Consider the following 27,263-nt stretch of genomic DNA (forward strand, 5'->3'; position numbering starts at 1 on the left):
TCTAATCTTTCCTTCCCCTGGAGGTCTGAGGCTAAAAGCAGTATTATGATAAAGAATGTCATTTAATAAACTTGAGACGTCGTCATCCATACAAAGTTAGCGTTACTTTACAAAATTAGGACCACAATATAAACTGGAAAAACAAATAGAACAAAGGGCCTGGCTGAGCCTCAAGCCTCCCCTGGGAGCTAGTCCTCAAGGAGGCTCAGCCCACGGCCACACAGGAGTGACGCAGAGGTGGTGGGGACAGCCTGGCACCAGAGCCAACCTGTGCAGTCAGACATAGGCTGGAGCTAGGGCAGCTGATAGGCTTAGGAGATCTGGCTGCTGTGCTTAACAAAAGCCCTTAGCATCCCTGTATAGCTGTCTGGCTATGCTTGTCATCCCCACAGACAACAGCCAGAGCCTTGCCCAAATGCTATGTCCAGGAGCCTCAGGAGCAGGCTCATGAGTCCATGGACAAATCCAGGAAGTGCCTGAAGGACAGGGAGGAGAGGAGAGACAGGAAAAGGGGGTCATAGCAGCATGGTAGAGACCTCAACCCTGGGGACAACTGAGGGAGCAGCTGTGTGTCTGGCGAGGTCACAGTCACAGTGACAGTGGGGAGACAGCACCTGCAGAGGCCCAAGCCCTGGGAAGAAAAGTTATCATCCCTATGGGGCCAGAGAGGCAGGCAGGGCCTGGGACCCGAGCCTCAGAGAAGCAGGTGTCCTGGATGTCCCCCAGACTTGGGTCAGGAACATTGGGACCTGAGAAAGGGAGGTGTCATCTCCCTGGGGAACCTGTCTCGTCTGGGGTCAGCCTTGTCTGTCGTTAGTGCAGCACCTGGTCTAGCTCGTACTTCTCACAGAAGCGGCTGGTGAAGGGAAAGCAGGTGAGGTACTCGATCCAGGGCCAGTTGATGGGGTAGATGTACAACCACAGCACCAGGGAAGCGAAGAGCCCGGCGAAGACCAGCAGTGACACCAGGATGAGGGCTTGCTTGCGGTACCTATCGCTGGTGCCAAAGGTGATGTAGGGCAGGAAGGCGAAGGCCAGGAGCATGCCGCTGAGGAAACCGAAGATGTGCGCTATGTTGTCTATCCAGGGCAGGAGGCCACAGATGAAGAGGAAAAGCACAATGGCCGACAGGTTGAAGAAGGCCTTCCATGGTCGCTCCAGTAGCTGCCAGCTCTGGAATAGCTCCACGAAGAGGCAGGCGAGGAGGCCAAACTGCGACCCGGCTGGGCCCACCTGGGGTCGGGGAGGAGAAATGTGGCATGTTGACGCTGGGGACCAGGTACCGGGGCACATCTCCCACTCTGGGGATGGCACAGGAGCTGCAGGGCTTGCTCTGTCCAACCCCGCAGCAAACCTGGGTGTGGCACCCCTGCGCTTAGCACAAGCCAGCCTGCCCTAGGGGACCACAGGCAGTGGAGAGATCACAGGCCAGAAGGAGCAGCAAACAGACTCAAGACCTCTCCTCCTGAAGGTGGAGAGCAGCCACATATAGGGCCTCACAGAACATGGAGGCGGGATCCCTGTTCCCTCCTGCCATGAATTCAGAGACCAATCAATAGGTCCCAGCCTAGCTGCCCATCTGTAGGTAAGCTTGACACAATAGGGACTCTGCGCAGATCCTGGGATGGGACCAGAGTAAGAAGCAGCACGGTTGGTCCTCCCCACATGCCAAATGATCTTCCCACATGCCCCTATGGTCCTCCCCACACGCCACTACGGTCCTCCCCACATGCCACTATGGTCCTCCCCACATGCCCCTACGGTCCTCCCCACATGCCACTACAGTCCTCCCCACATGCCACTATGGTCCTCCCCACATGCCCCTACAGTTCTCCCCACATGCCACTACAGTCCTCCCCACATGCCCCTATGGACCTCCCCACATGCCACTACAGTCCTCCCCACATGCCCCTATGGACCTCCCCACATGCCACTACAGTTCTCCCCACATGCCACTACGGTCCTCCCCACATGCCACTACGGTCCTCCCCACATGCCACTACAAACCTCCCCACATGCCCCTATGGACCTCCCTACATGCCCCTATGGTCCTCCCACATGCCACTACAAACCTCCCCACATGCTACTATGGTCCTCCCCACATGCCACAATGCTTTAGATCCAAAAGGAAGGGCTCATCCCACCCTCTTTGCCCTGTCTTCCAAGTTTGTACCTCTGCCCGATAGGGGAGGAAGATGGCGCTGGCCAGGTTGCCTGTAATACCACTGAGGATGAAGATGATGGAGATGCGGTGCCAGCCGGCCAGCTTCTCTAAGTCCCTCAGGATGGTCATTTGGAAGACCACAGACACAAGGCAGTGCACTATGCTAGGGTAGAGACACGAGCACCATCAGCCTTCCCTGGGTGCTCACGGCCACCAGCAGGTACACCACAGGGGCAGTCAAGCACCCGCAGGCTGAGCCCATGTGCTTGGTCCAAAAGCCCTTTCTCCAGCATCTAAGACAGGAAACAGGGGCCTGGGCATGGGGCAGCAAGCCACCTCTTACCCAGCATGCAGGAACAGAGATAGCCAGATCCGGTAGAACTGGTCGGGGATCTCAGGGTTGAGGAAAGGCAGAAGGCCACACACCTCGTCCAAACAGTGCACCTGGGTGGGAGACACAGGGTTGTTAGTTCTGCCTTGGGAGGCAAGCCACGTCTGAGGCTTCCACATGGAAAGGACCCCAGTGGTCCTCAGGGTCCCTGCAGCTTCCGCTGTGCAGTCTTCCTTCGCCTACCTGGGAACAGAGTGTTGCCTCTTCGTGGAAATAGCCATGCATGAACTCACAATACTCCCGTGTGGTGATCTCACAGCTGTGGACAGGAAGCACATGGGTATCGGCCTCCTAACAGGCATCTGCCCACTAGAGCCCAGCACCTGAGCACAGCAGGCTGGATGGAGCGAGCTCCCTTCTATCTCCCTGCCCCTCATCCCTGCCTCCCCCATCACCGAAGAGCAGAGAAGACAGTTCCAGAGGTCCGTCTGCCTGCAGGGGTTAGGGGCACGAGCTCACCTGCCCTTGGTGCCGATGCAGCAGGGGCGGCCTTTGATCTTACAGTCTATGTGCAACAAGCCTGTGCGGTTGCTCTGGGCCTGCTCTGTGCAGATCTAAGAGAGAGGGGACCGATGGCAGTGGGTCTCATGACAGAAAGCCAGCTGTCCCCACCCTCATCCCACAGCCTTCGCCATCCATCTCCTGCTCACCGGCCACTTGGTAATGTCATCAGGCCAGATGTGGGCCCCACTGGAGGCTGGCTCTTCACAGGTCCTGGAAGCAGTGGTCAGATCACCCAATATAAAGATCTGGGACACCCCAGCCTGTCACACTCACCCACCCACCCACAGAAGGCAGCTCCAATAGCTGGGTGCTACTCTGGACCCATAGGAGGCTCTAGGCTGTACCTGGGGTCTTGGTGGCACACAACTGCTGATGGCTGCTTCTGGCTCAGGTCAGACTTGTCTGAGGGCTCCGTATCATTCTGCCACTTCACAAACGTGGCTAAAGTCTCCTAGAGGGTGGACAGGAGGTCAGGCCATACCAGGGCGATGTCAGTCAGATGGTATTGGCAGTGAACCCTCCGGGACAAGAACTATTCCTGTCTCCCCAGGACTCGGGTACTTCCTAGGAACCACTGTCCAACTTTCCGAGCCCAGCTTTGGGCTTGCCCACTGGGCTGGGGCGGGAAGGAGGCTAGCAGGGGCAGGACCCACCGAGCAGTCCTTCTTCAGAGTCTGGATGCAGCCCGAGCGGTCATTCTGGACACAGCAGCCGGAGGTGCGCTCGATGTTACGCTCCCTCCGTATCAGCTGCTCAATCTGCCGGTCCTTCCGGATGCAGGGTGAGAACTTTGCTCCCAGGTGGATGAGGTCAATCTAGGGTGCGGGGAGGGGCTGTGAGCCAGCACTCCATACTCAGAAGGTGCGGGGCACCCCACATCCACCCATCTGCCCAGTGTGGAGTGGCAGGATACAGGGCTCCCAGGCATCCTGGGCCTCACCGAGCTAGGGCCAATCCAGAAGTTCTCCTGCTGGATGTATTTCACGCTCTCATACACGCCTCTGTTTTTCAGCACCTAACAAGGAGGGAGTTTGTGGCATTAGAGGAGCCAGGGGAGAGAGGGACAGGCAGGAGCGGCAGGGGGCATCCCCAGAATAGGGCATCTGGGAAAGACTCAGGCTAACTCCAGCTTGGGCCAGGGTGCTGTGGTGGGAGATACTTGGTGCCAACTGTGCCGAAGCCCCCTGGGGGAGGCTAGGACCCCCAGGAGGAACCCTACTCACCAGCTGGGTGGTGACGTGCTGGGCAAAGCCCACAGGTGCAATGCCATAGGTGCAGATCACCAGCAAGGTGATGAGGATGTGAACGAACGTCAGCCAGTAGGTGAAGTAGGGTCTGTAGGTGGAGGCCTCCAGTCAGCCTGGCAGAGCTCACACCCTGCCCTTCGTGCTTTCACCCGGGCACGGCAGACATTCCTAGGTTCTTGGATCACCCCAGCCCAGCCTTCCCCATAGACACTTGGAAGACTCATCCCAGACTGTCTCTCTCTGAGTTCAAGTCCCACGATGGCTTCCCACTGCCTTCTGCATGAAGATCAAAATCACCCCTGCTGCTAACTCGAAAGCCTTGCTATGCTCACCTGCAATCCCTCTCCTCTGCTCGTGCTCCCTGAACAGGCTGTGGCCCCCGAAGCCCCAGGGCCTTTGTGCACACATCACCTGGGGGGCCTCACACACCTCTGCTCAAGGCGGTGTCTCGCCCTAACAGCACCCCTGCACCCCAGCCGCTCGCCCGCCCGCCACACCTGTCACACTTCTTACTTTGTATAATCTGGAGTCCAAAGCCCAGCAGGTCACACTGTCAATCCCACGTTGACTATCATTCTTTTCGCTCCCTGAACATCTCTGTGCCCAGCTTCCCCAGAATCCATCACTGCAGGGTCCAACTCCCTTTGTTCTCTTTCAACTGCCTTTGGCTTTAAGATAATGTCCCTCCTCGGAGCACTAGCTAGAACTTGCTGCTTTAGGCCAGGCTAGCTTTGAACTCATAGACCTCTGGCTGCCTCTGCCTCCTGAATACTAGAACTAAAAGCATGTGCCAGTGTGCTGGGCTTAAAAGATCCTTTCAAAATTTATTATTAGTGTGTATATGCACGACACATAGGGGCTGTGTGTGTGTGTGTGTGTGACACGCAGACATGTGGAGGTCAGAGGACATCTTCTCTCTTTCCTTTATATGGGTTCTGGGGATCCCAGGCACAGTGCTCTTTTCTCTAGGCTGTGTCCTAGAGCCTGCATATGGTTGTGCTTGACCATGTTTGTTGACTGACTGACTGACTGACTGACTGCTGTCTGTGGGCTATGTTGAGGATAAGGCAGCAGTGTCAGCTCTTTCTAGGTTACAGGCTTGTGTGTGCCCTGGAGCTTGTCATTACAAGCAGGACCTGCAGGAGGCGCTCTTGAAATGTTTACTGACACGAGAAGGGGCCACGTTGGGGTGAAGGGTCCTGGGAGCTCTAGCAGCTTAGCCCTCTGCTTGGGCCAGCTCCTGGGGCTCACCGGTGGCTGTCGAAGCTCTCCAGCTGCCGCTGCACGGTGCTGCTGATGCTGCGCCGGTAGCTTCTGTTCAGCCAGTTGCCCACCACGCCCAGGCCGTAATGCCTCTTCTTCCGGTCAAACGCAAAGTGCTTGACTTTGGAGGCAATGCGCTTGCCACGCTGGGTCCCGGGACCTGGAGCTCGGCTGCTGTATTCTTTTCTGAGGACGACAAAGGCTCTCAGCCTGAGGACCCTGCGGGGCCCAGCAGAGGCTGGAGCGTCCTCCCTGTACTCACAGTGGGATTTGCACTCCATCAGGGGAGACAGGGGAGGCGGAGGATGGAACACCTCGGAAATAGCTAGCAGAGAGTGGGGGAGACTCGAACACATCATCAGGCATGGAACTCATTTCTTCCTGGGGTAGAGGGGACACCAGAGACAGTGTAAGGAGCCACTGTCGACTAGCACCCCATCAAGGGCAAGACACAGCTATTTACATAGTCTCTGCAGGGCGGAAGGGAAGCCAAATGCTTGTCATCTCTGAACTGACTTTCCCAGCGGGTTCATCCCCACCCCCATCTAATGGCTCCACACCTGAGACTAAAGGCTCACCCAAGACACACCCCATCCTGCCTGCCTTAGAACCTTCCTGGGCCCTAACAGGGCTTGGTCAAGGCCAAGGTCACTTTTCCCAGCTCTCAGGCCACCCCATCCCCTGCCCAGAGAGTCCACGCCCCATGCTTGCCTTACTAAAAAAGGAGGAGTCGAAGGTGTCTGCTCCGTCCACGGCGTCCTCCTCCAGGAAGCTGGGGTAGACGAAGCTGCGCTTGACATTCCGGCACCGCTGCCCAGTTGCATCCAGCACGGAGCGCCCCTGGGCATGGAACAGAAGTATTCAGGGGGACCCAGAAGCCCAGGACCGGGTCGGCAGAGGCACAGAGCATGGATAAGTGCACGGGCTGAAGGAACTTCTCAGAGCAGAAGGATGGGGCTGCAGCTGCAGCCGGCTGTACACAGCCTCTCTTTCCAGGGTTCGGGATCAGCTCTTCCCTCACAACCTCCTGCCTGCTAATGTGAGCAGTTGGTACCCTGACACTCAAGGCGTCCACATTCCATACCATCAAGCTCCAGTCTGGGGCCTTGTGCCCTTGCTGCAGCCTCTTGGCCCAGCACACCAGGCCCCTCCCACGGTCTCATCCTTTATCTCCTGTCACTCTTCCCATAACCTACTCCAGAGGGGGTTGTGGGGGGCTCACAGGGGAACTGGGGCCTGAAGGATATAGGTTCTGGGCTTCAGGGTACGCATGTGTTCACCGCTCTGACACAGAGGGTCCATATGTGGCTGAGCAGAGTGGCTACCACGGATGGGAGCATATATCCTTCAACTGGGCCTTATATATATCCTTCAACCGGGCCTTACCTTGAGGAGGGCCGCGGCTGCCTGAAAGCTCATATGGGCAACAGATATCCTCTTGCGGCGGGGCAGATGGGAGTAGCCAGAGCGGACGCTGGAGAAGGACGTGAGCGACAGGACCCCTGGGGTCAGAGGCGCGTGGGCAGCGTGAGGCCGGTCCACCTCATCTGGGTGGCGGAAGGCCCGACCCCGAGCCAGCGGGTCTACAATCTGCAAGGGACAGCGGGTGAGCAAAGCTGCCCAGGCCCTGGGAGAGCCACTTACTGCCCCTCACTCCGAGGAGTCCACCTTGGGCATCTTGCACGGTTTTGGAGACTCAGTGCCCTGGAAGGATGGCACCTCCTGGCTGGGCAGCTCCAGTTCTCTCTGGCACGAGGCCTTGAGGCGGCCGTAGTGCACGCTGCAGTGGTGCAGGCTGCGACGCTGCCAGTTCTGTCGCTTGCCCTCCCAGTCGCCGCTGACCCCAAACCACTGGGCTGTGCCCCTGCAGAAGAGATGGGGTGTGGGTGGGAACCTGTGCACGCACCTGTCCTGGTGCACACATGTGCACAGGGAGTGGGGGTGGGGCGAAGGTACATGTGTTTAAAGGAGGAGGGAGGGGGATGACAGTACACGTGTGTGCTGGGTGATGCGTGGGTTGTGGGTGTCTGTGGCGCATGTGTTTAGGAGGTGGCCTAGGGGTGGTGGCGTGTGTGTGTGTGTGTGTGTGTGTGTGTGTGTGTGTGTGTGTGTGGAGAGGGGACGTGAGGGTGAAGGCTTGTGCGCTCCTGTGACATACAGGGTAACTATGCCATGTACCTTCAGGGCCCTACAGAATCAATTAGTCTTCCGTGAACCCCCAAGCCTAGCTACAGCCCAGTGACCAGGCTGAGAGTGAGGGCTACCCCACGAGGGGTGGACTGAGAAGGCTGTGAACCTTTCTGTCAGGTGCACATGCCCAGCCCCTCCCCCATCTACGCCATCACACTAGATTCTGGCTCTCCACCTCCACGGGGAGCTGCTACTCACTGACTGTCTACACCTCTGGAAAGGGACACAGGGCTCAGGCCCCGGGAAAGGTCAGGTGCCCAGAAGGTGCAGGCCACCGGGGTGCCCACAGAGGGCACAGGTGCTCACTTGCGGATGCTCTGGGACAGGGAGGCCTGGCGGCGAAAGCCAGGGCGCTTCTCTGTGCCATCCTGCCATCGTCCCCGGGGTTCCTGGAGGCTGACGCTCTTCAGGAAGGCTGGGTTCTTGGGCCTCTGTGGGAAGGCAAAGAGGACGTGAATGAGTGTCTAGCCCACTCACCTGCTGGCTGCTTGTGGGCTCCCTGGTACCCTTTCTACTGCAGTGTTGAAGACATAGCCCAGACCCTTTAGCACGCCGGGCCACTTTAACACTAGGCCACTGGCTGCACCCACTCCCTCCACAGGCCCTCATTCTGAACCTAAAATGGACATTTTCTAGCAAGGTCTGGGGGTGCAGCTCAAGCTGGCAGAGTGCCCAGCACGCCTAAAGCCCTGAGTTCCCGCCCCAGCACTACACACGCCAGGTGCAGCAGTTAGCACAGGCCACCCAGTGCTGGGGTAGTACAGCGAGAAGGATCAGCAGTTCAAAGAAACTGTGACTACAGAGCAAGTTCGAGGCTAACCTGGGCTATGTGAGGCCCTGTCTCAACAAACAAAACCCATGTTTTCCACTGATCTCCAGCAAAGCCTCCCTACCCACGATCTGCCCGGGAATCAAGATGTCCTGCCTCTTCTCGCCCGTCTTGCAGCACTCAGGGTGAGTGGGCAGCCCCAACACAGCTCCTCTTTCTCTCTCAGGCTGTGTGCCAAGCCCACGCTATCTGGGGTCTGCTCTCAATGAGCCCTTTGTGGGACAGGAGCCCCAGATGGACGGGGACGATGATCTATCCCCCTGAAGGACAAGGCCCTGCAGGGGTGTGCTGCTGGCACTGTGGGGCCCTAGGCCCAGCCGGGCCTCCCCAGATGGCCCACAACCCCGCAGGGTCAGGGAGGGGAACTGTAAACAGCCTTCCCAACAAGGCCTTTTCTCAAAGACAGTGTTCCTTGTCCCCTGGCCATTAGGCAGCGGAACTCCCACGTTTCAGAGTTCAAAGCCTTGCTCCCTGCCCCATCTCCGTACACTGGGGCTGCAAGACTGTCATGGATGAGTGTCTCGGTGCCGTGTGGGCAGTCACATCCGTTGCCTGTGGCAGGCAGCCCCTCACCTCAGGAAGCATGGTAGCCTGCTCGCCGGGGGCCTGGGTCTCTGGTGGCGGGATAGTGATGGATAGGTTGGGTGGCTTCCGGCTCTGCAGGCGGCTACCAGACACGGATGGGAGGTTGCTGCCATTCTTGTCAGCTGAGGCCATGGTGGGCAGGATGCTGGAAGTGAAGACAGCACAGGCGTACAGAGGGGCCGCAGGAGCTGAGGGGACGGAGACCTTGGCGCCAGGGAAGGCAGCCCAGCACCAGCATCAACCTGCCCTGGCTGGTCTCAGACCCGTGCTCCAGAGAGATGTGGCTGGGTGGAGGATCTTGGAGTCTATTTCTGACTTTGATTTGCATCTCTGACCTGCAGGGGTGAGGAAGATCTCGACTCTTGCCTTAGCCCCTTTGTGGTCTCTCTGCTTCAGAGAAAACCAAACCACGACAGGAGCAGAAGAGTAAGAAGTGGGTGTGGTCAGAGCAAGTCAGTGGCCATGGAGTGGGGCGCAGACAAAGGGCCCCTCCTTGGTGCTGAGGGAAGGCTTGAGGGACAAGAACGTTCCAGACAGCCGGCCACGCTACTGCTAACAGGGGGCTCCTGGTGTTGCTGGGCAGGCACCAGCTGCTGCGACCAGGGATGGGATCGACTCTGCAGGGCAGGTGCACTTCCTGGGGAACCAGGCCTTGGGTTAAGCACAGGAAGTGGTGGCTCAGCCTAATTCCCAGAGGGACGAGAAACCCACCATGCAGGTCCCCAAGGCCGCCTAGTCCCTCCTTGGAGTTAAGCAGAAGCTACTTCTAGTGGTATGCACCTCTAATCCCAGCTCTCAGGAGGCTGAGGGAGGGAGGATCGTTTGGGTCTGGGAGTTCGAGGCTAGCCTAGCAACATAACAGGCTCCTGTGTAGTTAGTACAGGACTGTGATCCCAGTACTTGGAAGACCAAGGACAGAAGACTGCGAGTTTGAGGATAGTGTGGACCAGCCTGGGCTACATCTGTTAGAAGAGGAGCGGGAATGAGAAAGATAACTGAAACTGCTACTAGCCTGGTATTTCTCATTTTCTCCTTTCGCTAAGGGGAAAATCTCAACTCAGGCTGGCCTTGAACCTGCTGTGGGTCTAAAGGTGACCTTGACTTCCTGATTCTCCTGCCTCTCCCTCCCGTGTGCTAGGATTACAGCCGTGTGCTGCCATGCCTGGTGTATGCGGTGCTGGAAACCAAGCACAGGGTTTCATGCCTGCTAGGCAATCGCTCCCCCGAGTAAGCCATGTTCCCAGTCAATAAAGGTGACTCACGCTCACTGATCAAAAAGACTGAGTGTGGCAAAGCAGAAACTGAGGGGGGTGTGTGTGTGTGTGTGTGTGTGTGTGTGTGGTGTATGTGTGTGAGTGTGTGTGATGTGTATGTGTGTGAGTGTGTGTGATGTGTATGTGTGTGGTGTGTATGTGTGTGTATATGGGTGTGTGTATGTGTGAGTGTGTGTGATGTGTATGTGTGTGTGGTGTGTGTGTATGTGTGTGTATATGAGTGTGTGTAAGTATGTGTGTGTTGTGTATGTGAGTGTGTGTGGTGTGTGTGTATGTGTGTGTGAGTGTGTATGTGAGTGAGTGTGTGGTATATGTATGTGTGTGTGTGATGTGTGTGTGTGAGAGAGAGAGATCCCTCAGGGCAGCGTCTCTCTCCTGGAAACAGCCGAAGTTCTCTGGTCTGGTCTGGACATCTTTCCCTTGAGGACACACATTCTAGCATCTTTGCCTTTGACAGAAAAGGCCTCACTGAACGGAACACACCAAGGCTCCATTCCTGATAGATGGGTACAGGTTGTCTTGTCTAGTGCTAATCATGCTATGCTGTGTGTTAGTTAGACAAAGATCTAGAAGTGGGAAGCCGGGAAGAGCGTGGGTGTGGGAATTTCAGTGGGTCTGGATGGATGGTCCCATAAAGAGGAGGTCACTTTCCTTGCTTGGGCCACTGGACCGTACTGATGTCTCCCAGGCACCTGCTGTCTGCTTCTCTCCCTGCAGCTCTGGGAAGCTCAGGTGTCAATGACCGGCAAAGTGTGGGTGGGTGGTGCTTGACAGGAGTCACACGGAGCTCCAGTTTCCCGTTTGTCCCCATGTGCATGTGTATACTGTGTGTACGCTGGTGACCGTGCGTGTTCACTAGTGCACAGTAAGTGTGCCCAGTGCCTACGGAGGCCAGAAGAGGGCAACAGATCCCCTGGGACTGAAGTCATGGAGAGTTGCCTGCCCCCATGTGGGTGCTGGGAATTAAACCCAGGGCCTTTGTAAGACCATGAGCTCTTGGGTACAGTGCCATCGCTCTAGCCCCCCAGCTCTCTCCACCTTCACCCTTCTCCACAGCCTGCCTGCCCTCCCCAGCCTCCATCTACTACCCATGAGTCCAGTAGACCTCTCTCAGACGAAAAAAAATACATTCCCATCTCTGTCTGCTCAGTCTCGAGACTTCCTATTCCTTAAGGCCAAGCTCCTCCATGTGGCCTCCAGGCCCCATGGGCTCCTCTCCCTCAGCTCTGCCTGACTGTCCACTTTGGCCCCTCAGTGAGAGAGAGAGAGAGAGAGAGAGAGAGAGAGAGAGAGAGAGAGAGAGAGAGCGCCACTGTTTGCACCCATGTAACAAAGACAACACACTCACTACACAAAGGAGCAAAAGCACCCCTCAAGTTCGCCCCAGACACTGTGCTGGGAGGTCCCAGCAGTGTGTTCACCAGAGCTAGAAGGTGACAACCACCAAATATCGGTATGGTTAGACAGACAGATGGTGCAGATCCACACAATAGCCTCATCCTGACATCTACTCAACACAAAGGGACCAAGGTGCTGACCCAGGCTGCTGCGACCTTGAGCACCGCCTAAGTATAGATGTCACTCACAAGAGACTACCTGTGGGCTGGAGAGATGGCTCAGTGGTTAAGAGCACTGGCTGCTCTTCCAGAGGTCCTGAGTTTGATTCCCAGCAACCACATGGTGGCTCACAGCCATCTATAATAAAATCTGGAGCCCTCTCGTCTGTCATATATATGCAGAACACTGTGTATGTAATAAATAAATAGGTCTAAAAATTAAAAAAAAAAAGAGAGACCACCTGTGTTGGTGGCACAGTGACACACATCTGTAATGCCAGCACGCAGAGGACAGAGGCAGGAGGATTGTGAGCTACGGGATAGGGCTGGTGAGAAGGCTCAGAGGCCTTGCCGCCAAACTTGACGAGAGTTTGATCCCTAGAACCCATATGGTGGAAGGGGAGAATTGTCTCTCACATAAGCTGTTCCTTGACCTCCAAAGGTCCATGGTGGTATGGGTAGCACATAAATATGCATACACACAAGATAAATAAACAAGGTGGAAAAGTGTTTGTTTGTTTTAAAAAAAACAACAAAAACATTGGAGGCCAGTCTGGGCTACATAAAGAATTCAAGACTATTTTGAACCCTGAGATTCTATTGAAGGGAAAAAGCGGGGGAAGGCTCTTCCAGAGGACCCGAGTTCAGTTCCTAGTACCCGCATCGGGTTCCTCACAATAGCCTGTAACTCCAGTTCCAGGCGATCTGACGCCTTCTGCAGATTTCAACAGGCACCCGCACAGACAAAGGATACACACATATACATACACATTCAAAATAAAAGCCAGAGGTGGTAGTGCAAGGCTTTATTCCCAGCACTCAGGAGGCAGAGGCAGGTGGATCTCTGTAAGTACAAGGTCAGCGTGTGCTCAGAGTGAGTTTCAAGACAGTCAGGTCTGCACAGAGAAACCCTGTCTCTAAGAGCAAAACAAACAAACTAACAAAAAAAAGCCAGGCGTGGTGGCGCATGTCTATAAACCTAGCATTTGGGAGGCAGAGGCAGGGGGATTGCTGTGAGTTTAAGTCTAGCCAGGGCTACATAGCAAAGCTCTGTCTCACATACATAGAGTGACAAACAGAAGCTGAGAGAGAGGTCAGAGGTCGGCACATGGTCTAGTATGTTCATGGTCCTGGGTTCTCTCTCCAGCAGGTGGACTCTGCCTGCACCGGTCACTCTGACTGCTGACCATCGTGGGGCAGAGAGGGGCTCTCCCCAATGCCTGAGATGCACCTGCCTGGTCGCCTGCCGTGAGCTCACCTCTAAGGCTGAACTCACGTCCTCTAAAGCACATACGTGAATAGAGGTGCTGGAGGCCACCCACCTGGCCACCCACTTCCTTCCTTCAGATGTGCGGGCCTGGGCTCCCTGGGCTTGCCGGAGGGTGTCTACACCATGCTCCACTCCTTTCCTCGATCTCTGGGTCTCCTGGGGTCAGGATGGCAGAAAGATTGACAGATGTCTGTGGGTCAGGCAGGGCAGCTGCCTTAGCAGGCCAACCTGTGAGAACAGAAGCGCGGGTGAGGGGTGAGGGGTCAGGCCAACTGCCGGATCTTTCCATATTTTGGACCTTAGTCTCCCCACGATGCATCCACCAGTCTCCCACGGGCAGGAGACCCCGCGTGCGGTGCTGATCCAGGTGGCAGTGACCCTGGAACGTTAACCTGCCACCACTCAGACAAGGATCTGCGTCACGGCTTGACTAGAGCCACGCGTGAATCTCTGCTCCTATTCTATTGCCTTAATATTACCTAGTAAAAGTGTTTAACCTTTAGAGAGAAGGTCTCAAGCAGTCTAGGTTGGCCTTGAACCCACTACGGAGCTGAGGATGGTCTTGTACTTCTGATCTTTCTGCTCTATCTCGAAAGCACTAGGCTCACAGGCCTGGGCACTACTCCTAGCTCTCTGTTACCTTGATAGAGATATTCATTCCACAAGTCCAGGAACTGTTGGCTTTAAAAAAAAAAATTCTTTACTCTCTCCTTCCATTGTGGGCACCAGGGATCAAACTTAGCTCACCAAACTTGTGTGGCAAGCACTGCTGGAAAAAATGTGTATGGTGTTCTGCCTGAATGTATGCCCATGCACCACATGCATTCCTGATGCCCACAGAGGCCTGAAAAGGGTGCTGGATGGTCTGCAATTGGATACAGACGTTTGTGAGCGGCCACTGGGTGCTGGGAACTCGACCACTCAGCCGTGTCTCCAGCCCCAGTGGGCGAGCGCTCTTACCAGCTGATTCATCTACTTTACCTTGTCTTCTGACTAAGACTCTCTCAGGATGGAGAGATGGGCTCAGAACTAAAGTGCCTTTCCATATAACACCCAGGGGCCCTGAGTTTGGTTTCTAGTATTCTCATTCACAACCACAACAACCACAACAAGCACAGCAGAACAGGGCATGGTAGCGTGGATTTGTAATCCTAGCCCTGGATCAACGGTGGCAGGAAGAATCCATGGGGCTTGTTGGCCAGAGGCCAAGTTCCAAAGCCGAGAGAGACCTTATCTAAAAACAAAAAAGTTGTAAGATGAGAATGACCCTGAGGTTGCCTTTTAGCAGGCGCACGCGCACGCGCGCACGTACACACACACACACACACACACACACACACACACACACACACACACACACACAGGGAGGAGGCTGGGGTTAGGGATGACTTAATAGATACAGTGCTTGCCATGGAGAACCCATGTAGATCCAACCAACCGCAGTACCCGTAACCGCAGCGCACCTCCAGCAAGACGGAACGCAGAAACAGAGGACCTTCAGAAGCCCACGGGGCAGGAAGCCCGGTGTGCTCACAGCAGATAACAAAAAGATCCTGTCCCAAACAAGGCAGACGTGAGGACCAACGTCTGAGGCTGTTTTCTGACCTTCCCCTGAACCATGACAGACAGGCCCCACTGATGCGTGTGTGTGAAGCCGTGAAAGAGGAAAGGAAAGGGAGCAAGGCTATGTAGCTCGCCACGCATGCAGGAGGCCTTGGCTTCAACCTCCAGCACTACAAACACAACGTTTAACTTCTTTTGGTCGGCCTGAACACTAGGGCAGTGCTTAAGCAATGGGGACCCTTGTCTGTTTTATTTTCTTCTTAATAATTTACTGATGCAAAATCCACCCAACAGAACATTAACCGTTTGAAAGAGAGCACCATGGTGCCTGTGCTTTAGAAAGCCCTGTGCAGGCACATACCACAAACACAGCACAGGAGCACAGCAGGTCCTCCTTGGCGTGAGCTCCAGGAGCAACTGGGAAGCAGTTCAGTGCCAGGCACAATTAGTGCCACATGTGCCAGGCCTGGCTCAGCCCCACACACACTGTCCCTCAAATCCTTCCAAAAGAGACGTCACTCTGCTTCTGCTTTGTAGATGGGTGACAAGGCTCAGAGGGGTTGATTAACTTACTCAAGCTCACATAGCAGGGAAGGGGTGACATCTGACAGCGGGTGGGAGTCTGGCCCCCTCCTTTCCTAAAGCCCAGGGTACACTGGGGCTGGAAGACTCTTATGGTGGGCCGAAGGGAGTCACTCATGCAGGGAGCTAAGGCCTAGCATTGTTGTGACTCTCAAAGCATGGTTGGCAGAGGCCCGGGCTGCCCAGAGGCTGCCTAGCATGGGTGAACCGGAAGCAGGGGCTGCTGTAGGCCCAGGTGGTCCCATCTCCAGGCCCTTCTAGGTTTTGCTGTATTGAGGCCTGTAAAACTCTCCACATCACAGATCCCGGGCATTAGGTGGGGAAGAGGCAGAGCTGGCCCAGGTCATTACTGCTTCTTTAAGCTTTGGCTCCATCACGCCAAGAGTCCTGCCCCTCAGTCCTCTGAAATCCCAGTTGGAAGACACTGGGGGCTGGACTGGCAGACTCTGAGGAGCACTGTTAGTCACAAGCAGACACTGCTTGGGGACAATTCCAGGACAACAGCCTCACCTGGGGCCTCTACACAGAAGCTCAACCTGGCCTGGGACTAGGTGCAGGGAGAGGGCCTTAGTCGGGCATTAATCTGGGAACCTGGCACCAAGGGAGAAGAGCAGGCAGCAAAAGAGAGAAAGGTGGCAGAGGAGGTCCCCAGCAGAGATGGGTCCAGCTGTGAGGTTGCACCGTGAGAACACTGTCTGCGGCTCTCTGGCTAACAGCAGCGAGACCCTTCTGGTATGAGAAGCTGAAGGCCCAGCCCAGGAGTCAGCCGTGCAAGCTTGGCTCCCACCCAGCCAGCCAGACTGTGATGGTTTGAATGAGAATGGCACACAGGCTCACATGTGAATAAAGCAGTCGACCTGTTTGGGAAGGATTAGGAGGTGTGGCCTTGCCGAACGAGGTGTGTTGGTAGGGGTGAGCCCATACCAGGCCCGGTTTGTTTCTTGGTCTCTGTCTGCAGCCTACAGACCAGGATGTAACGATTCATCTTTTTCTCCATGACTGTGCACCTGCTGCTATCAAGCTCCCTTACATGATGGTCATGGTCTCATCCTCTGATACTGTAAACAGCCCCCAACGCTTTCTTCTATCAACTGCGTGGCCATGGCGTCTCTTCACAGCAACAGAACAGTAACTAAGACCCAGATCTAGGCCCTGCACCTCTGCTAAGCTCCCACTCCTGTCTCTGAGGCCCTGAAACCCTCATGCCAGCCTCCAACCTTGTCAACCTGGCCAACCTCTATTGCTTCTTTTCCCCAACATAATATTTTTATTAATCATTTGGGAATTTCATAAAATGTACCCCTTCCCATTCTTCCAGGCCCACCTTCCTCCCCTTGTGTTCCCCGCAAACCCCAAATTCAATCTGTCTTATCCATGGACTCAATGGAGCATGGTCAGACTCCCAGTGGCCAGCCCCTTTAAGAGAACTGAGTCCTTCCCCATCCCCCGCCATCAATTGTGAAGAGCTACACTTAACGTCTTTATCGCTTTTTGTTTGCTTGTTTGTTTGAGGTAGGCTGTCCTGCAAAACACGCGCGCGCGCGCGCACACACACACACACACACACACACACACACACACACACACACTTTCTCTCTCTCCCCTCACACACAGAGGTGGGGAGAGGTTGTCACAGAAACCTCAATGTCACCCACTCTCAGTTATGACTCTGCAGCCATCAGTACCACTGCAGAAGAAACTTTCCTGCCCATAGCAGCCTGTAGGGCAGCAGGGATCAGGGACATCGACATGGCCTCTGGTGACCGCAATGGTCACAGATAGCAACACAGCACAGACCACGAGCCACAGAGATCTTTTGAGAAGACTTAACCCAGAAAGTGAACCGTTGTTCATCTCAAGTGTCTAAGTGTCTTCTTGTTGCTCAGAGTCTGGGTGATTGTGTGGCCGGGCAGCATGTGTGCGTGTCTGTGTGTGTGCGCGTGTCTGTGAGTATGTGTGTGTGCGTCTGTGTGTGTGTGTGCGTGCATGCTGTGTGCATGTGTGTGCGTGCTGTGTGTGTGTGCGTTTGTGTGTATGTGTGCGCGTGCATGCTATGTGCATGTGTGTGCATGTCTGTGAGTGTGTGTGTGCGTGCGTGCTGTGTGCGTCTGTGTGTGTGTGTGCGTGCATGCTGTGTGCATGTGTGTGCGTGCTGTGTGTGTGTGCTGTGTGTGTGCGTCTCTGTGTGTGTGTACGTCTGTGTGTGTGCATGTTTGTGTCTGTGAGTGTGTGTGTGTGCGTGCGCGTGCATGTGTGTGTACCTGTGCAAGCTCTGGGCTGCTACACATCACCCTCATGTCTGTGTCTGTGAGTGTGTGTGTATGCGTGCGCGTGCATGTGTGTACCTGTGCAAGCTCTGGGCTGCTACACCTCACCCTGCTCTCGGCATCGGCTGCCCTGCCAGCACCCTGGGCCCTGGGTGTTTACTGCGTTTCTAAGGAGTCTCACTTCCAGGAAGCCTCTCACCACCCTGCTGTCTCACACTGCATCCCACAGCTCTGTCCGATGGCAGGAGTCCCCTACTCTAGTCTCACACCAGTCACTGCCCGTGAAGTCCTGGCTGGATGGGTCTGGTGAGCACAGGAGTCTGTCCAGCTGGGGACAGTCTGCATGGACACTGGGCTGAGGACGCCTCTCGGATTCTGCAGTTGGCTCTGGCGGTCATTCACCTTGACTTCAGGGCTGGGGTGGAGAGTGGTGCGTGCTGGCTGAATATGAGGCCTAGTTCTTCGGTTAACCATAAACACTCTTTCCCTTCTTCTTGCCCTCAGAGCCCAAGCCATTTTCAGCTGGGGACACCCCTCCCTCCCCATATATCCAAGATCCCTGTGCCAATCTCTGCGTGGAAAAGGCAGGTGTGACTTATGGCCACAGGACTCAGGAAGTTGACAATCTCTGGGACAATCTCAGGGTGCCCTAGAAAGTAGTCTGATGGCAGAGGTGGGTCAGGGACGGGTAAGGAGTCACGTGCCAGGAAAGTCTCTGCCGCCACTGGCAAAGACATCGCCGGGCTCCATAAGCTGCCTCCCTGTGCCTCAGTTTCCCTTTCTGTCCACTGGCAGTTGGACAAGGTGATGGCTCAGACCTGCTGACCACAGGCAGCCTAGATAATGAAGGGTTTTCTCTGCTACTTTCTCCCAGAACTTCTCCTAACCCCTCTGCCGGAACCTGCGTGGGGTGGGCCCAAACTCCAACCCTTCTTGGGACTGGGTGTGTTGGCAGCTGCCTGGCACAGTAGTGGGAACCATCAGATTTCATCAGATTTGCTCTAGACTTCTGCGTGACCTATGTCCGTGTAAGGCCACAGAAACTAGACACACACACACACACACACACACACACACACACACACACACACACACACAAAATTGCAGGAGCCGCCGCCCTACCCGCCACTTATTTCCCGCCCCCAGAAGTGCTTGCTCACTTGCAAAGGAAATTGTGACATCCTGGGAGTAGGCTTCCTCTTGCCACAGTCATATCTGCTGAGCTCTCTAAGACCCTAGACTTGCTGCCCAGCTGGCCCATGGGTGGGGATGGAAGGGCCCAAAGGATCCTGGTCAAACTTCTAGGGAGAAGTCTTTAGCCGGAGGGGTGGGATGGGGTGAGGGGGAAGGGGGAGGTCAGTGTTTCCTCTTCCTTTAGGGTGGTGTCTACCAAAGGGTGGGGGTGGGGTGGACAGAGGAAGAATGCAGTGCAATGCCGAGATTCCCCCCAGATGCCCTTGGCAGATAGCCTCCGCTAGGGTCAGCGTGCTCTCCTGAGGGCCTTCAGACAGTGCCGTCCCACTCAGTGGTGGCCCGGATCAGACACACAGAAACACAGGCTCAGAGACTGCCCAGATGTCCCACAGAATCCGGTTTCCCCACAAAGGGTGGGGCCCAGCCACTCCCAAATGAAGCAGGTCCAACCCAGGCACGGTAGGCAAGGTCACCCACAGGGGGTGCTCCCCTCAACCACACTCAGCAGGGTGCCCTCTCTTCCCACGCAGGCAGCACAGCCCCCAACTCTGCTCCAGGAGGGGGTCGACCTGTACTCACAAGTCTGATCTGAGGCCCTTCCGGGGACCAATGCACCCTCACTCTCCTGGAGCCCTAGCATTCTTAATAATCCGCTACACCCAAAAGTAAGCTCTGTAGACTCGAGGAGACAGCACACTAGGGTGGCCTGACAGCTGTATTCCCAAACAAACAGGAGCCTGATGTAATAGCCAAGGCCACATACGGCCAGAAATGGGGACAGAGGGAGGGGCTGATGGACAAGAAGTGGGTAGCCCTCTAACCCTCCAGGGAAAGGGAAAGACATTCTTGACTGGATAAGGCCAAAGAGGGTTGTTACAAGTCACTGAACGGAGGACACAAAGGACACCTGCCCCAGAAGTCTCACTCCGCTCTGGGCTGCAGGCAAGTCCTGGGCCATACAGAGATCCGGCAGAGGAGGAGGGGGTGGTGGCAGACAGACCACATGCCAGGTCCTTGCTGAGTTACAGGATGATGACAGTGTGGGCTAGGGGCAAGCAAGCAACTTCTTCTCTCCCTGGTTTCCCTGCCACAGAAACCAAAACTGTATCTTCCCTCCCATGGCCCTGCTGGGAACCTCTGAGTCTTTAGAAAGCTGCAGAAAGGAAGTAGAACCCTCAACTGTTGCAACCCCATTAAGAAAGAAAAAAAAAAAAAAAAAAAAAGAGCTTCTACCGCTGACCTCCCAAAGTGCGCCAACCCTGGTGGCCGTGGAAGGCTAGCCCATGTAACACAGACTGCCTTCTAAGAAGTCTCCAAGTTGGTGCTATACAGCGAGTGACTCACTGCTGGGCATCCCCTGGCCCTGGGAAGAGGCAGTCGTGATGGAGCCGAAGGCAGAGAAGTGAAGAGGCCAGTTCTGGGGACAGGACCTGGGAAGGGTCGTGAAGTACAGAAAATTGGGAAGTGGGGGGGCGGGAAGGGTGTCTGGCAGCAGGAAGTGCTGTCTGCTGGGAGGCTGCAAGGACCACAGAGTATGGGGAAGAGGGCTCTGTGCTCCCTCCTGACGTGATTTCCCACAGAGGCACGGGGGTAGCAGGTGGTAGCACAAAGTCAGCTCGCTCTGCTGGCCTGCGCCTGGTGGCCACCCACAAGAAAAGAAAACTGGCTTGTGGCTTCACAAGCTGTTCCAGACCTCCCAAGCAATAGGCCTCCCTCACAGAGTCCTCACTTCTTTCTCCCCTCTTCCTCCCAGGGCTTGTGCCAAACCCATTTCACAAGACCAGACCTGCAAGAGCAGGCTCAAGGACTTGGCAACAGGCTGGCTCCTTTGGCCGTGTTCCGCATAAAGACCCTGTGCTCTGGGCTCCCGCTCAGCCAACTAGAGCAGCCTGGGCATCACAACACACTGTGGTACTAGGTTCCAGGGAGCCGCCAACAGGAGTGAGTGTGAGCGTGTGAGTGTCTGTGTGTGTGTGTGTGTGTGTGTGTGTGTGTGTGTAGGGGGAGGGGGCCCTGCTCTTAGGGAGAACCAGCCCTCTCCCCTCTGCACTATCTGTCTGGCCTTTCTCTGAACTACTAGTCGGCCAGACCGGCAGAAATGTGGATGCCTTCCTCCTATGCTGGGGACTCTAGTGCTAGGAACGGGCTGAGGTAGGGGGCAGGGCAGGTTCTGTATCCCCAGAGCTCACAACTGGGCATCAGTGTAGCTCAGTGGTAGAAGGCTGGCTTGGCATACACAAGGCTTTGGATTCTATCACAGCAACACACACACACACACACACACACACACACACACACACACACACACGCTAACACTGGGAAACCCGTATGCAGCTAGGAGCCCAGTTCAAAACTCCTCTGGAAGCTTCATGACTCTAGAAGCTGCCGGCAGATGCAGGTGCTCTGAGGAGAGTTAGGAACTGAGCCCTCTCACAGCCTAGGCGAGCAGCAGCAGGTCATGCGGCCCGGCTGAAGGCTGGGCTGCTGACCACAGCTTTGGGGGACAGTACAAAGATAGCACATGGGTGGCTGGGTTCTAGGATGCTTGTCTAGCCGGCTGGTCTCCTGAGGAGACTATATACTCTCTCCTACTTCTGCTGCCCCTCCCTGAGGGTCAAGGCATCAGGACAAAGGAGGCTCCCACAGAGGGAGAGCTCAACACTGGACACCACATCAACATGCGCTTACTCTTGGATGGGAGATCTGCCTGTCATGGGAACGTTGGCTACTGGGAACTGGGTTTTCATTTGTCTTCAAAACCAGAAGAGTACAGACCGGTGGCTGGGGCAGGATGCGGTGCAGCCTGGGGGACGAGTGGAGGATGGGGTGTGGAAAGGCTGAGTAAAGTGGTGCATTGAACTTCTCCGGGGTTCCCTGACACCAAGATGTGATACACCACACACAGCTGGGGTTTCGCCTGGTAACTTGCAGGTCAATCGCCCACCCAATTTCCATCCACCATCTTGGAGTGTGGCTACAGATAAAGCAAGTGCCTGACTAGGCAAAGCAGGGTCAGGGGCCCAGCTCTACCGTGTGATCGTGAGCGAGCTACTTAATACCTCTAACTGGGGGCTGGAGCGCTGGCTCAGTGGTTAAGATCACTGACTGTTCTTCCAGAGGTCCTGAGTTCAACTCCCAGCAACCACATGGTGGCTCACAACCATCTGTCATGGGATCTGATGCCCTCTTCTGGTGTGTCTGAAGATGGCTACAGTGTACTCATATATAATAAATAAATGTTTAAAAAACAAAAAACCTCTAACAACGTGTTGTTGCACCACTGACGGACAAAGCCTCACCCTATGAGTCCTTGCACAGTGTGGGTCCTTTAGCCAAAACTGGGCGATGCCCAGGTCAGGTATGAGCACCAAAGGATTGCAGTGTGCCCTGTGATCATGCTCAGGACCAGGCGCTTGGTCTCCTGCCCTGATCTCCTTCTGCGGGCTGGAAGTCCTTCAGCAGGGAGGGAACCTGCCAGCCAAACACTTTTCGGCTTGTAAACCATCATTAAGAAGCTAATAAACTTGATTTCCCAGAACTCTGCCCTGGGGCACCCTACTTCCCCAGGAAGAGGCTGGTCCCAGTCACAGTGGGTGCCAACAGGTTAGGGTACTTGGAAACAGGGCTATCCAAGCAGTGCCCACAGCAGGGTGAATGTTCAGTGCTACCTGCTTAGCACTTTGGGGCAGTGTAGGGCTCTCATTGCATGCTGGGAGCCAGAGTCAGGGCTCACATGTGGTCTGGTTACTCCGTTATGGTTTCCTCTACGAGATGGGGTGACAGTCACTACACAGATGGCATTATACTGCCTGGTGCAAAGCTCACTAATGGCTTCTCCCCTGGGCTGGAGTTTGCCACCATGGCCCATTCATTCGGGCTAAGATCCACCTGACAGGATTCTTCCTGACAGGTGGGTTATAAATCAAGGCTCGATGATGTTAAATCACGGTTCTAGCCTCAGAAAGTGCTGGGGCTGTAGCCTGATAGGATCCTGAGTTTTTTATATTTTAAAGAATTACTTTTATTATTTCTCTGTGCGTACAGGTTTTTTCTTTTACCTGCAGGTATTTCTACGCCCCACACTGCGCCCGTGGAGGTCAGGGGAGAGTGTTGGGTACCCTGGAAACAGAATCACAGATGGTTGCCAGCCAGCACGTGAATGCTGGGAATGGAACCCAAGTCCTCTCCAAGAGCAGCTGGCGCTCTTAGCCCCTGAGACGGCTCTCCACTAGTTCTTAACCTTAGCCCTCTTTTTTTTTTTTTTTTTTTGGATCTTTTTTTTCCGGAGCTGGGGACGGAACCCAGGGCCTTGCGCTTCCTAGGCAAGCGCTCTACCACTGAGCTAAATCCCCAACCCCAACCCTAGCCCTCTTGAAACATGAAAAGCCAAGTGGCAGAGGCCGAGTCTGGAGCGCGGCTCGCTCTGTGTAGTCTCTGTGTGAATGCCTTTGGCTCCCAAAAGCCTCGCTCTAGCATCCACTATGAGTGGCAACAACTACTGCTTGTGTGGCCTGACTCAGCTATCAAAGAGTTTTCCACAAGCATTATCTCATACGCTGAGGCAGGGCGGAGGCCACTGTCATTTGCAGCCTGACCGATAAAGTCCCTCAGGGCCTGGCTAAGCCTTCAGCTTTCCGTCCTGTGTCTACCCAGAATACCACAACAGGTTCTGCACCCTTCGGAGACCCACCTGGAGAGGGAAAAGGCACCCTGTGCCAGGGACCAGGGGCGAGGGGCTCCCCTACACCAGCTGTGACACCGTGGACATGGGCTTAGCGGCCACCTACTGAGGCAGAGCAAGGCTTTGTGACACACTCACTCCCAGCCCCAAGGGGTCCTCTACCCGACGACGCAGCTGCTTGTAGCATTCGGATGCCCCTGAGGTGCCTTCTATTCTGACATTTCGGCGTCCTACACGGCAGGGTTTCTCCCGTGATCCAAGCCTATGCCATGCACAGCAGCCTTGCTCCAAAGACAAGTAATTTCAGGACTGTGAGGATGCCTCACTTCAGTGTCCCCACCAGTCACACCCAGGCTGGACATGTCACAGGTCATTAGTGGAATCTTCACCTCATAATCCTCCACGGCATAGCCCAAGAAACCGAGGCAAGCCTACTTCAGTGACTCCCACCCTCCCTACAGACTGCCGGCCCTAGGATCCTGCCTCCTGGACTTTCAGCTTGGATCATCTGCCCTTCTGGTCAACCATGGTGTCTCTCATCCCATACCCTGACAGATCTCACTTGGCTCAAACCACTGTGCGGGAGAGCCGGAGCCGGGAAAGTGAAGCTGAAAATGCCTTCCAGCAGCTGCTGAGGCCCAAACGCTTGCATCTGGGTCCCAGACTGAATAAATCTGGTGAAGGGAGGATGGTACCCAGCAACTCTCCATAGCTCTGTGAAGATGAGAAGACAGGTTTTCCTTCTTATGTTTGTCTGCTGCCTGGGGAGGCCAGGGATACTTTGGGGCAATCCCGGAAAAGGCTCCATTCCTCCCAACGACGGGGCAGGCGTGGCTAGCTCCTCTTGAGAGGCTGTCTGTGTGCCAAGAGCTGCCCAGCCTGGCAGCGCCCCTGTCCCAGGGCCATGCTGGCTGCTGAGGTCAGCCAGCACTCCTCCCCCAGCCTGTCTGAGCTGGATAGGAAACTAGGAGCTGCTCCCAGCAGCACAGATGGTGAGGTCACTTTGGAAATCCCCTCGAGCAATGGGGCAATACCTAGACAGGATCCCATTAGTCCCGAGAACACGCTGGATTGGGGTGTGGGGATGAGCTGCCTGGAGAACACACAGCTCCCACATGCTGTGGGAGGGGACCTGGGGCCCAGAAGACAGCATCAAGTTTCCCAAACACAAACACGAACACTTGCTGGCCCCTTGACGTCCTCCTGCTGTCATCTGGTGCCTGTCTGGGTCACAGTTTACACAAGTAATGGAACTAGAGAGATGGCATAGCTGTTAATAGCACCGGGAGCTCTTCTAAAGGACCCAGACAGATTCCTAGCATTTCCATGGCAGCTGGCAACCACCTCTAACTTCCAGGGGATCCAACACCTTCTTCTGGCTTCAGCAAGCATCAAACACATACATACTGCACAGACACACAATCGAGGGGGCCGCTGTCCGGAGCTCAGATCACAAGAAAAATATCAGTGAGCCCAGAGTAGGCCTGAGCCTCCAGTGGTCCTCCTGCTCAAGCCTGCTGTGAGTGATCCCTGCTCTTTCAGAAGTCTCCTCCCTGGACAGCATAGGGTATAGAATGGTCAAGTGAAGCTGGAGTCCCAGGTTTGGGGTAGGTGGCTTTGAGGCGATCTGGGTGTTTTAACTTTATGCCTTCAGAGGCACATACAATAGTGGTAACTGCTACAGCATAGACCCAGTTGAAAAGGTCTGGTCTTCCCTGTTTTTTTGAGACAGGGTATCATACAGCCCAGAGTGGTCTCAAACTCACTCTGTTACGGAGGGTGACAGACTCCAGACTCTCCCACCACTACCTGCCATTGCTGGGATTCCAAAGCACACACCACCAAGTCTGGTTGCACATCAGGCTACTATGGTTAAAAAGACCCAAATCAACCAACCAACCTGAGACACTCCCCGCCACTCCCTTCTTACCCGATGAGGGCCCCCAAGCAAGAAGTCCAAAACTAGACAGGACAAGGGGAGATGGGAATGTTAGTTGCTGGAAGGATTCTGGCCTTGACGGACCCAACCAGCAAACACCCTACCTCCATTCTCAGAAAGCTAGGAGTACAACCCAGGGCCCGATCTCACCCTGACCAGGATTCCTACTACCACAAGGACAACCCATCCATCCTGTTGGAAGGAAAGAGATGGGAGCCACAGGGAATCAGTAGATGCCTTATTCCTTGGAAGTGCCTTTCCTGGTGTAAATAACTAGCGGAGTTATTCTGTGCTCGGAAGGAAAATTCCAGTTGGTCACATGGCATCCCCCATCCATGAGGCCTCAGCTTTGGGAAACTCCATGGGAACAGAGTTTGGTCCTGCCCTTCCTCCACCCCCAGGGCTACTCTGGCTCACCCTGGGGTTACCCTGTGTCCGAAGCCATCCTGGGTAAAGTACTACAGACCTGTGCTTCGAGGGGGACCACTGTTCCCAGCCTCTCCTCCACAGGGCCAGTGGCCAGCTGGCAAAAGACATTGTGGCACCAACATAGGACACTTGCCAGGGCAAAACCTGCCGGCACACCTCTTTATCTCCCATCTTATTTAGATTCACCCTGGTTCTTCCCACAGCCCCCGGAGAAACTGAGGTAGGGAAAGGAATTCACAAGAAGTACCCTAGTGGGCTGGAGCTTATAGGATGGTTCTTCAATATTGATTTTTTTTGGGGGGGGGCTCCCAATTCTGTACTGTGGCTGTGACGACCAAGTGGCTCCAGGCATTGCCAAATATCCGTAACGGGCAAAAAGCACCCCTAAGCTGAGAACTACTGCTTGGAACCAAGTTTCATTTTCTTCTCCCTGACCACAGCACAACACGGATGCTGGGGACAGTTTTTCACCAGCAGATGCCACACACACACACACACACACACACACACACACACACACACACACACACACACAGGAACCCCCACTCTAGCTGGTTGAGAAACAGCAGCCACTCCACCTATGGGGGAATTACTCAGGTACACCTCACCTGCATGCGCGCTAAGTCCCAGCCCCACAGATTCGCCGCTCTGTGTTTCCTGGAGCTAGATCAAGGCATGGACTGGAGTTCCCTTCTGCCCTGGGGTTGAGGTAGAGGTCCCAGCCCTACAGATCTTATGCTCCCTAACCTTCAACCCCTTCAGCTGGAGGCCCGACACTCCAAACCCCTCGGCCCTGAAGCCAGGACTCCTGAGTACACTTTCTGAGCCTCCCCCACCCCCACCCCCGCACCTGTTACCACCACGGCGGCGAAGCTCCACGCACAAACTGCAGCCCGGGGGACTTTGGAAGTTCACCCGGGAGCCAGGGGAGTAGAGCCTTAAGGTCTAAAAGGGATTCAGGTTGGAAGGTGGAGCCGCATGTTCCAACACTGGGCAGTGCCTTCTCTTCCTCCCTGGGCTTTTGAACTTCTGCGCAAACCACGCGCCCAGTCATCTGGTGACTGTGCCCCGGGGAACCCCTTAGGCGTCCTGGTCCTGGCAGAGGCCAAGGATTTGCGCGAGGGATCCAGCGGTCCTGCGGGCACAGAGTCCACAGCCTTGGCCTCCAGGGCGCTCCGCGGGGCGCGCAGCCCCCAGGCCTCTCCGCGGCCGTCCCGGGCAGCCCGGTGACTCCGTAGAAACCCGCGGCCTAGCGGACCCGAGCTCCGCCGCGCCTATTTCCCCTCGCTCACCTCTCGGAGGCCCCACGTCCCGGGAAGCGCCTGCGAGCAGAGT

General features: G+C 55.4%; 1 protein-coding gene across 6 annotated transcripts; it reads right to left on the reverse strand.

Annotated features, from left to right (window-relative positions):
* Positions 1-43: 43 nt before the first annotated feature.
* Rhbdf2 (rhomboid 5 homolog 2) lies at positions 44-27,263 on the reverse strand. Of its 6 annotated transcripts, none has more exons than XM_087572539.1 (19): positions 27,221-27,263; positions 13,326-13,429; positions 9,162-9,318; positions 8,066-8,190; positions 7,238-7,433; positions 6,956-7,159; positions 6,286-6,409; positions 5,832-5,950; positions 5,558-5,755; positions 4,283-4,394; positions 4,000-4,074; positions 3,713-3,874; positions 3,404-3,510; positions 3,206-3,269; positions 3,015-3,109; positions 2,739-2,814; positions 2,508-2,608; positions 2,174-2,327; positions 44-1,233 (listed from the first exon to the last, which is right to left on the reverse strand). In XM_087572539.1, the coding sequence occupies exons 7-19, from the start codon at positions 6,391-6,393 to the stop codon at positions 814-816; spliced, it is 1,791 nt and encodes a 596-aa protein (XP_087428665.1). In that variant the 5' UTR covers positions 6,394-6,409; positions 6,956-7,159; positions 7,238-7,433; positions 8,066-8,190; positions 9,162-9,318; positions 13,326-13,429; positions 27,221-27,263; the 3' UTR covers positions 44-813.

Source organism: Rattus norvegicus, chromosome 10 (genome assembly GCF_021556685.1).
Source record: "Rattus norvegicus strain SHRSP/BbbUtx chromosome 10, alternate assembly SHRSP_T2T, whole genome shotgun sequence".
NCBI classification, from domain to species: Eukaryota; Metazoa; Chordata; class Mammalia; order Rodentia; family Muridae; genus Rattus; species Rattus norvegicus.